The sequence below is a fragment of the Pelophylax lessonae genome (assembly GCF_965119305.1).
Source record: "Pelophylax lessonae genome assembly, chromosome: 3".
Lineage (NCBI taxonomy): Eukaryota > Metazoa > Chordata > Amphibia > Anura > Ranidae > Pelophylax > Pelophylax lessonae.
This window is the reverse complement of record NC_138770.1, coordinates 437,019,872-437,031,496: the sequence shown is the minus strand read 5'-3', so window position 1 is coordinate 437,031,496 and position 11,625 is coordinate 437,019,872. Positions and strand designations below refer to the sequence as shown.

General features: G+C 42.4%; 1 protein-coding gene across 1 annotated transcript in view; it reads right to left on the bottom strand.

The window, feature by feature from the left end:
- Window positions 1–2,232: 2,232 nt before the first annotated feature.
- The window catches only part of LOC309549431 (armadillo repeat-containing protein 1-like), a 43,814-nt gene continuing 34,421 nt past the window's right edge, over window positions 2,233–11,625 (bottom strand). The window contains exons 5-6 of the mRNA XM_082249722.1: window positions 5,516–5,590; window positions 2,233–2,542 (exon numbers count right to left, since the gene is read on the bottom strand). Coding sequence (XP_082105848.1) covers window positions 2,351–2,542; window positions 5,516–5,590 — 267 coding nt within the window. The 3' untranslated portion in view covers window positions 2,233–2,350. The remainder of the gene's footprint in view (window positions 2,543–5,515; window positions 5,591–11,625) is intronic.

Sequence of the window (11,625 nt, the reverse complement as noted above, 5' to 3'; positions counted from 1 at the left end):
CGCCTCCCAGTGGGTGGGATGTCGGCCAAAAGGGACGCTGTGACTCGGTCGCTGACTGGTCGTATGTGACTCGGCAGGACGTTTAACCCGCGGGCGAGTCCCCGCCCAGTGGGACTATGTCGCGGCCGACCCAGCGCGGAGCTCGGGCCTGCACGCGCTCGTAGGCCGGCTGGGGTGACCACTGGATCTCAACATCCAGCCCGTCGGCCAGATCAGGCATAATTGCTTGAAGATCTCACAGGAACAACTGGAGAAAAAAGCCAACTAAAAAAAGATTTATCTAAAAAAGCTTGCCAGGACCAGAGATCCCAGCAAGGAACTTAGGTCCTTACTCCTGACTAGGCAGAAAAAAACTGGCATCCTATAGCAGGAAGTGAAAAGGGTATACCCCCTGGGACTGCCCATAGGCGTAGCCAGAACTTTTTTCTGCCTAGTGTCCTACTCCTGTAGGGGGCAGTATAACCCTACTGATATTAATCAAGAAGTCTGCATCTGTCAATGAACGACAGAGAAAGAAGAAATACATAAAAAATAATCAAAAATGTCCAATCAGTAGTGATAAAGTCTGTATAGTCCGTGAATAAAGTGACCCAACAAGCTGAAGTGATAACCGTGCATTCGCCCAACACCCGATGTCCAACATTAAGTGCAATGGCCGCTCACCTTAAAGCAGATTGCAGATGGATAGGGATTCACTCCATTATGGATGGTTCTCTGCTCATATAAAATAAAACAGGGTATGCATAGTGTAAAATGAATGACAACAGCTTTAATAATATAGTAGTAACATAGATGAATAGAGATGTAGCATAAAACTGGACCGGAGAGTCCTAAAGTAAAAGCAGCGAGGATATTCCAAACGTCCGGTCACGGTCGTAGTCACCCGACTCCTCCCGACGCGTTGCGTCACAATCCCGTGACTTTTTCAAGGGTTGTTTCAAGTATACACGCTATTGAAACTTTGTTTTAAGGTGGTGAGTGGCCATTGTACTTAATGTTGGGTGATTGCACGGTTGTCACTTCAACTTGTTGGATCACTTTATTCATGGACTATACAGACTTTATCACTACTGATTGGACATTTTTATTTATATTTCTTCTTTTTAATAATTTTTTGTGCGACTATGAATTAATCACTTATGTGCACATTTTATGCACGGCTTGCACATTCACTCTCAGATTTTTACCTGCTTTCATTAAATTGTTTGCACATGCACTTTATTATTAGATGCACTGGAGTAATTTGTTTATTATACACTTGATGTTATTTTATGCTTCTGACATTGATAGTGCCATTCCATATTGTTTATATATGGATTCTACATTGTATAGGTTGACACTTCAGGTATTGGCTGCTATACATTATTTTATAGTGTCACATCTATGTACTTTTTGCCTTACTTTCACTAAAACTTGGTAGCGCATTGGTTTGATTTATTTGAGTGCAATTTTTTTTTCAGCACTGATCACTGTATTATTGTCACTGGTCCCCAAAAAGTGTTACTTAGGTGTCAGATTTGTCTGCCCCAAAAAAAAAAAAAAAAAAAATTGCTGATCTCCGCCATTACTAGTAAAAACCATAAAATAAAAGTAAATCAATGTATCCCATAGTTTGTAGATGCTTTAACTTTTGCACAAACCAATCCAAATACAGGATTTTTTTTTTATTTTACCAAAAATATGTAGCAGAATACATATTGTCCTAAATTGATGAAAAAAAACACTTGATTTTTTTAAAAAAAAAATAATTTATTGGGAATGTTTTATAGCAGAAAAGTAAAAAAATTATTTTTTTCCTTATTTGTTTAGAGCGCAAAAAAATAAAAACCACAGAGGTAATCAAATACCACCAAAAAAAAGCTCTATTTGTGGGGGGAATTTTTTTTTTTATTTAGGTACAGCATCGCACGACCGCACAATTGTCCGTTAAAATAACGCAGTGCCGTATTGCAAAAAAGGGCCTGGTCATTAAGGGGGGGGGGGGGTGTAAAACCTTCCGGAGCTGAAGTGGGTAATCTATGGCTGCTATTGCCTTTAAACAGAAGCCATGGTACTATATGGAGTAGTAAAGAGGTTTTCACCAGGGTTATGCAATATAGAGGAAAACAAGATTAAAAACTCAAAATGTTTCCTCTTCTATACACCTTACAGGTAGAGCTGCACTCTGTTCCTTTTTTTTTTTTTTTTTTTTAAAACCGTGAATGCCATTCACTGTTTTGCACAGCAAAAACTAGTGTTCTATTATATCTGACTATATGTACATAACATATATACCACAGGACATGTATAGAGACAAAACATGATCAATGAAATACTTTAGACACAAGATAAAAATCTAGATTTGAGAGAGTCACCAATAAAATGTTTTACTGAGGAAATTTGCAGCAGCATTAAACCAGCTTCCACTGTTCTCTTCCTTTGAGGCTGGCCGAGTTAAAGCTTTCTCTACATCTTTCTGAGGACTTTCTTCTTCTGGTAAATAGTCTGGTAAGCATGAATTCTTTTCAACCGGAATAATTTCACTTGGCATTGGGAGATACACCTATATAGACAAAGCATCACATACCATAGGTTACCTAAAACGTAATGGCTCCACTACAAAATTAAAAGTTTGTATAAATCCTAAGCAAACAAATCCATATTTGCATTTCCAGAAGTCACAAATTTGTTAAGTCTCAGGGTATCTGCCCAAACATAGGAACGGAAGTGCAGAAAAAGTCCAGTGATTTGCCCACAATCCAGGTCACAAGAGATATCTGCAGCTCAGTGCACAGAGCACACCCCAGTATCTTTGCCACCAGTTAGATCTTCACTCCAGCACACGCCCCAGTATCCATGCTGTTAAAGTGATTGTAAAGTCCCGGTTTTTTTCCTATAAAAATAATAAACATGTAATACTTACCTTGCTCTGTTGCAGTGCATTTGCACAGAGCAGCCTGGATCCTTCCTTCTCAGGTCCCTCTTCTGTGATCCTGGCCCCTTCCTCTTGCATTTGAGAGATCAAAGATGCATTCTACTTATATTTAGACATATTGAAGTTATTTTATAAAAAAACATGTTAGCTTTGGGTCACTTTAACATAAAAAACACACTTTACTTCAATATTATTGTTAAAGTGATTGTAAAGTCTTTTTTTTTCCCTTTAAAAATAACAAACATGTCATGCTTTACTTACCTGTGCTATCCAGTTGGTTTTGCACAGAACAGCCTGGATCTCCCTCTTCTGTGATCCTGGCTCCTCCCTCCAGTTGAGTGCCCCCACAGCAAGCAGCTTGCTGTGGGGGCACCTGACCTGAGTCATAGCTCCCTGTATCCAGACACGGAGCCCTGCTCCCTTTCTCCTGATTGGCTAGCCGACTTTTACAGCAGTGCAAGCGAATGGTGTCGCAGCCAATCGAGGGGGAATTTCCATTCATTTCCTGTTGTGCCTACAGTACAAGAAGTAAAGGGAAATCTCCTATATGGGACTAAGAAAGATGGATTTTAAACCATTCCCTACTTTGTCTAAAATGAAAAAGCATCAGCATTTTTATATTAAAAAGATAAGTGCATAATTTTTACGATTTAAAGTGTTCAGCAACCTTCCCCTGTACTGCCAAACTTCTCCCTCATTGTGACAGCAGGGGGGGGGATGCTCTCTCCACAACCACTGTCACAATTTGAAAAAAGTACATATACCATACAGGGCTCTGGCCACACAGCCGTGTCATTTATTCACAGAGTTCTGTGAGTAAATGAACTACAGATACTGTCTGCCATTGCAGCAGACAGCTTGTAATGAACTGAGAGGGCGCGGATGAACGCTCTTAGTTCATGAAGTCTTCCAGCTCTCCAGTAACTGACTGCCCGTAGGGGAGGTATGAGCAGAAAGCTTTATTTAGAGTCTGCAGAAGCCTAAATTGCAGGTGAAATACTTTTATCCACAAAAAAACGTGCACTTGTCTTTTAATATAATGCATATACACATACATTAAGCTTCAATACGTTAAGAAATCCCGATGAAATGACAACAATTATACTAAAATCAAAACGTAAGTGATTATATGTTTGGTGCACAAGGTACACATATACTAGGGTTGATCTACTAAAACTGGGGAGTGCAAAATCTGGTGCAGCTCTGCATAGAAACCAATCAGCTTCTAACTTGAGCTTGTTCAACTAGGCTTTTATTTAAAAAAAATAAAATATGGAAGTTAATTGGTTTCTTTGCAAAGCTGAACCATATTTTGTACTCTCCAGTTTTAATAAATCAACCCCACAGTAAAGCAAAGGAATCCCTGTTTGCCACCAGAATTAGTGTCCTTATTGGAAGTTTTTTCCAATATTAAAGTTTTGGTAATTACTCAAAATTTAGTATTTTCATTTACTTTCAAGTGGTTCTAAAAAGGTTAAAGTTTTACTTTTACCTTAATGCATTTCCTGTACTAAAAAGGTAAACTTTGCTACTTGCTGTGCCCCATTTCCCCCTATATTTATCCAAATCCTATATTGATCCAGTGCTGTGTCCATCCACATGTCTTCTCACCTTTCTCCCCACTCTCACAAGCTTGGCTGGGAGCAGCGGGAGCTTTTGGCTTCTGCTTCTGTCATTTAAATCCCATGAGCAGAGGACTGGGCAGAGCTGAGCTGTGCGCATCAATGGCACATCTGCCACCACAGCAAGCACTTGCTATGGAGGCAGACACAGATGAGCAGGAGCCAAGTTCGCTGGCTGGACCCCCAGAAGGGGAGGGCTCAGGGCTGCTCTGTGCAGGGAGTTTATTATTTTTATTTAAGAAAAAAAAAAAAAAAAAAATTGCCTTTAGAGCTGGTTCACACTACTCCGACTTGATAAGTAGCTCCCAATGCTGTGCAAAGGAACCGTTCTAATCGGAGCGACTCAAGTCGCTCCGACTTAGAAAAAGGTTCCTGCTCTATTTTTTGGTGAAGTCTAAGCGACTTGCCTTGACTTCTATTATGAGAAGTCGTTTGCAAGCCGTGATGAAGTCGCGCTGCATGGGCGACTTTGAGTCGGATTAGTGTGAACCGGCTCTTAAACTGCTTTCACTTTTGGTGAGAACAGTACAAATACAGAGGGTAAAGCTCCATAATGGGGACACAGACTGCAAATAAAACCTGAAGGGTGTTCTAATCCCTCTCTACTGTGTCTAAAACTTAAAAAAAAAAAAAAAAAAAAAAAGAAAAGAAGAAGTTTTGCATTTAATCAGAAACGGGTTTTAACCTTTACATCTGTAAGCATAGTGTGGAAAAGCTAGTCCATATGAAGCCAAGGAGTAGGGCAGGCACTTCTTGTAATCTTGCTAAATGTATGCTGTGCTCCACTGAAACAATGGTTGCAATCAGCTTATGTTGTTTTCACCTAAAAAGGTCCTAAAATTACTATTTTGGATACTGTGTGCGTACACACACCTGTTACTTTGAGTTTGAACCTATAAAGAGTCAAATTTATGCAGAAACTAAGATTTCACAGATCTTACATATACAAAGTGATATTCACTACCATTACAAACCATACCTCATTGCCCGATTCATTCTTTACCACTTGCTGTGCCTTCAGCACTTTGGTTTCTGCAATGGCTGAAGTTAAACACTGTAAAAAACAATTGTAACAATGAATGAGATAGTAATGTACAGCTGCCTTTCCTAGTCACCATCTCTATCTATAGCTCTATCAAGCATTCACGGACAGCCTTAAAATCATGGGATTTTTGTACTTACCGTAAAATCCATTTCTCCGAGTTCAACGGACACAGCGCTCTATAATCCTCTATAAATCATAACTAGTGGGTTTTATTACCTCCTCCAGGAGTAGGACTAGGCAGAACAAAAAACACCTGGCTACGACCATGGGCCATCCTCAGCTGGTATATAACCCCCCTCTATGCTCTAGGTCAGGGGTGGGGAATCTTTTTTTCTGCCAAGGGCCATTTGGGTATTTATAAAATCCTTTGAGGGCCGTACAAAATTATCAACTGAAAAATGTGCCTGTTATATTTGTTCAAACATTTAATTAACTCACCCCTAAAGTGATGGCTGCAACTGCTTCTGTTTGGTGAGGTGTGTGATGTTAGCTGGTATTGATGATGTTGCTACTTGCAACTGGTTTTCCAGGTTTGCGTCGGTCAGTCTGGAGCACAGTCGACTCTATGTGGTGGTAAGTTTTGAAAAGAACTGTTGATGGGTACTGCTGGTTGGTACTGCTGGTGGGTAAAGCTGGCTGGCACTGCTGGCTCGGGCTGGTACTGCTCTGGGTACTGCTGGCTGATACTGCTGACTCAGGCTGGTATTGCTGTGGGTACTGCTGATTTAGGCTGGTACTGTGCTGTAGGTAATGCTGTGGGTACTGCTGGCTCAGGCTGGTACTGTGCTGTGGGTACTGCTGGCTGGTATTGCTGTGGGTACTGCTGGCTCAGGCTGGCACTGCTGGCTGGTACTGTGCGGTAGGTACTGCTGGCTGGTACTACTGTGGGTACTGCTGGCTCTGGTTTGGTACTGCTGGTTCTGCTGTGGGAACTGCTAGCTATGGCTGGTACTGCTGGCTTTGGCTAGTACTGCTGGCTCTGGCCGGTACTGCTGTGGGTACTGCTGCCTCTGGCTGGTACTGCTGCCTCTGGCTGGTACTGCTGTGTGTGCTGCTGGTGGAAAATACTGGAAGGGAGAAGTGTAGCGTGCAGCGGCGCTGCGCTGGAGGAAGAGACGATGTCTATTGGTCACAGGCGGAGTGCATTTGATATCACTGCGCCTGTGACTCACTCAGACTGTCAGAACGGAGCCGGAACTATATAGGAAGCATCGGCTCCGTTCTGACAGATCAGCTGAGACACAGACTCAGCTGCACGGGGGGCCGGACCAGATGACTTCATGGGCCACATATGGCCCTCAGACCGTAGGTTCCCCACCCCTGCTCTAGGTAATCAGTTTAGGGGCAAGCAGTATTAGTATCAGAACTCCAGAGGGGTGGTGCTGTGTCCGTCGATGAAATGGATTTTACAGTAAGTAAAAAAATCCCTGTTTTCTCTTTTGTTCATCAACAGACACAGCGCTCCATAAATCATAACTAGTGGGACATCCAAAAGCAGTGCCAAAAGGAAAATGAGGGGTGGGGAAAATAACCCATGGCTAAACATAAGAGCCCTTAACCAGGACGCAGGAGCCTTAACCGGGACACAGGAGCCCCGTCTGAAAAAAAAAAAAAAAAAAAAAAAGGTATAAAGAATAAAACACCCCTCAAGAGGGAACAGCCCCTCTTAAAAACAGCAGACTGCAAAACTTTGAGGCCAAAAGAAGCATCCGCAGATGCCAAAGTATCTACCTTATAGAATTTTATGAAGGTATGCACGGACGACCAAGTGGCCGCCTTGCAAACTTGAGATATTGATGCTGGATGATGGAAGGCCGAAGAAGCACTCAGCGCCCGAGTAGAATGCACAGGGACAGGGAAAGGTGGAACCTGACCTTTAATGGAATAGGCCTGAGTCACCGTCTGTCTGATCCATCTGGAGATGGTAGCCAAAGAAGCGGCCAGCCCTATTCTTGGTCCGTCCGTAACCACAAAAAGCAAGCCTGACCTCTGAAAAGACTCCGTAGCTGCCAGATACACCCAAATAGCACAAACCACATCCAATGTATGCAAAGCAAATTCCTTGGGATGAGCCGGCTTGGGACACAAGGAAGGCAACACAACATCCTCATTCAAACTGAAGTCAGACAACTTTGGGCAGGAATGATGGACAGGGACAAAGAACCACTTTATTACTAGCTACTAGTGGTAGGTTACTAGTGGTAATTATTATTACCACTAAATAGGGACTGCAACAGGATAATGCCACCAATTCCGATACCCTGTGGGCTGAGGTAATAGCCACCAAGAATGTCACCTTCTGGGATAACGTAGGCAAGGGAATTTCATGAATATTCTCAAATGGAGGTTTCTGGAGAACTGAAAGCACTAAATGTAAATCCCATGGATTTAAAAGAGACCGTACAGGTGGAGCCACATGTTGAACCCCCTGAATGAAGGTACGAACTAAAGAGTGCGTGGCTAGGGGGGGTTGCTTAAATTAGATTTAATAGATTGCCAAGGCAGACACCTGGCCCTTGATGGTACTCAGGGCCAACTTCTGATCAATGCCCCGTAGAAGAAAGGTTACCGTGCCTCAGAAGAGGATCGAGGGTGAGCAACAATCGACTCACACCAAGAAATGTACGCTTTCCACGTACGATGGTATATCTTGCTGGAAGACGACTTCCTCACCTTCATCATAGTAGAGATGACTGATCCAGGCAAACCTCTATCCTTCAGTACCTGGCTTTCAATAGCTAAGCCATAAAACTCAGCAACTGTAAAGCAGGATGGTATATTAGCCCTTGGGACAAATGGTCTTCTCTCAGAGGAAGCCCCAAAGGGACATTTATGGCCACCAGGATGATTGGAAGATCCTCGTTCTTGACTCCTCGCAGGGACTGTGGAAGAAGCCTGAGCTGAGGATGACGCTGGCCTTACCGAGGCACTTGGGACGCCTATGGCGTCTGCCAGAGGAACCCATGATCACACCACGAACCTCGGTGTCCTCCTGTGGAGCCGAACCTGCTAAAAAAGGAGCTGCATGTAGGACTGTGCAAACAGAACTGTCTTCAAGGTGGATACCACCAGACTTAGAACCTGTATGCAAATCGGGATAGAGAATGGTCTGTGTGACAGCAGCTGGAGAATCACCGCGGGTGGTTCCTGAAATTTGGCCAGAGGAAGGACCACCCTGGTCAGAAAAAAAAAAAAAAAAAAATCAGACCTAGGTAATTTAATTTTCTGTATAGGGATAGGGGGAACCTTAGATAGTTCGGACATCACCTGAACCTTTGCAGGATTTCACGGATCTCCTTGATGCTCACCAGTCGTCCACGGGGCTGGAAACCAGCAAAGATGTCCCCCCATCCCAATAATGGGTGAGGGCAGACCTTCATGCTGAAGGGGTCTTCTCTTTGGGTTCAGAGAAGCTTGCTCTAGGCTTACCAGACCAAGGTTGCTTGGAACCTCCCGGGGAAGATTTGAAAGATCTATTTCCCTTATTCTCCATTCCAGAAGCACAAAAGAATTTTCAATGTGCTGATAAGGAGGGCCCCCGCCTGCTACGAGGCTCATTCCCTTTCCTGGATTGTGGAAGGAAGTTATTCCCCCCCCGTGACACCCTTACTGATGTCATCCAGGGTAGCCCCAAACAGTCCATTGCCTTGAAAGGGAAGATCAATGACAGCTTTCTAAGAGGCTTGGTCTGCGGACCAATTCTTAATCCACAGCACGTGCCTAAACACCACCGCTGAAACAAAGTTTGGACACCACAGGAGCTGTATTAACAGCCGGATCACAAATAAAGTGCAGCCCATGGACCAACTGGTCCGCTAAATCAACATAAGCAGCGGGGACCTGCTCACCCCCTTTTGGTGGTATTTGATCACCTCTGCGCTTTTTATTTTTTGCAATTTTAATTAAAAAAAAAAAGATTTTGCGAAAAATTTACATTTTCTACTTTGACTGTTAAAAAATGTACAATATATTAAATTTTTGTCATATTTAGGCCAAAATGTATTTAGCTACATGTCTTGACAAAAAAATTCTCAATGAGCATATTTTTATCCACTTTAAGACTGGAAGATTTTACCTCCTCCCTGACCAGGCCATATTTTGCGATTCTGCACTGTGCTACTTTAAAGGACAATTGCGCGGCCGTGCGAGGCTGTACCCAAATGAAATTTAGGTCCTTTTTTTCCCCACAAAGATTTCTTTTGGTAGTATTTGATCACCTGTGCGATTTTTAATTTTTGAAAAAAAGAGCGACAATTTTGAAAAAAAAAAATTATATATTTTTACATTCTGTGTATTATATATATATATATATATATATATATATATATAAAAAAAAAACATTCTCCAAAAATAAAAAAATAAAATAAATAAAATAAATGTATGAATCAAAAATGTTTAACATTTTAGGCCAATTTGTTTTTTGCTGCATATTTTTGGTAAAAAAAAAAAAAAAAAAAAATTGCAATAAGCGTATTTTGATTGGTTTGCGCAAATGTTATCGCGTTTACCAACTACGGTAAAGATTTGTCATTTTTATTGTGGTTTTTTTTTTTTTTTACTAGTAATGGCGGCGATCTGTGATTTTTTTGCGGGACTGCTACATTACGGCGGACAGATCAGACCCCTAACTGACATTTTTGACACTTTTGGGGGGGGGACCAGTGACATTACTACAGTAATCAGTGCTAAAAATATGCACTGTTACTGTAATAATGACACTGGCAGGGAAGGGGTTAAATGTATGCCTCATGCTTACTGACGTGTGTGGGGGGAGGGGGTTCTGTGAGAGACAGATCGCAAGTTCAGCTATGCTGAATCCTGTGATCTCTCCCTGTCTGTCACAGAGAAGATCCGCCTGCTTTGTTAACACAAGTGGGCGGATTTTCTCACACTTTCCCCGACTATCAGGGAAGAGAGGCGGTGATCCTCCTCCTCCGCTTGCTCCCGCTGTGTCTAAACACAGCGGGAGCGAGCCTCCGGCGTCGCACGCCGCCGAGACAGCTAGGAGTCCAGCGACGTAGGTCTACGTCGCTGGACCTAGGGCTGCCACTGTGCCGCAGTAACAGCACAGTGAGCGGTCCTAAAGTGGTTAAAAAGGACTCCTCAAAAGGGATAACATACAATAAAATGTTTGGGACCACAAACTGTAATTTTGGCTGTTCCCATTCCTTACAGGAAAACCTGTCAAAATAAGGCACATAAGGAAACACCTTTGAAGTGCGAGGTGACTTATTTATACCAAACGACACAGCCACGTTTGTGGCTACATCAGCCACATCCTCCATTTTTGAAGTCTCACCACTGAAACCACTGAATCTAGATTATCCAGTCTGTCACCCAGCCCGGCAGTTGATTGTAGACCTCCCGAGAGAAAAAACAGAAAAAGATGTAAGGAAGGAGAAAGTTGCTAGGACCAGAGATCCCAGCCGGGAGCCTAGGTCCATACTCCAGACTAGACAGATAAAAACTGATTACTTAGGAGGAGAGATGGGGGGTTATATACCAGCTGAGGATGGCCTATGGGCCTAGCCAGGTGTTTTTTGTTCTGCCTAGTCCTACTCCTGCTGCTTGTAATATAGAATTGCAATACTATGTACAATCCATTATTACATCTAATAGGAGTACATTGATCTTTTTCTGTTTTATTTGTATAGAAATCCTCTGAATGTTGGTACTGAGCTCCTGAAGAAGTGCGAAATTGGCACAAAACATGTTGGGCTAAGGGTACCCCAAAATTTCAGACATGCTCCTGTGGTGTTATTTGTCTATCTTTGCTGCTATTTAGGAATACCCTGGTTGGGAGGTTCTCCAATTACATTATTTTGTTGGAGAAAAATATTCAATCACTTAGGATGCCTGTCCTTGTTGAAATTATTTACTTGTATCTATTTTTTCACCATTGTGTAAATGTTTCTAAAGGAATTGTAATAAAAATCATTTTTAGACAATTTTAGTCTGTTGTAAAATTTTGGTGTGCCATTAAAGTCGGTTCTCTTATGCAACCCCTTACTAATTGATTTAGGATGAGGCACAGATTTATACAT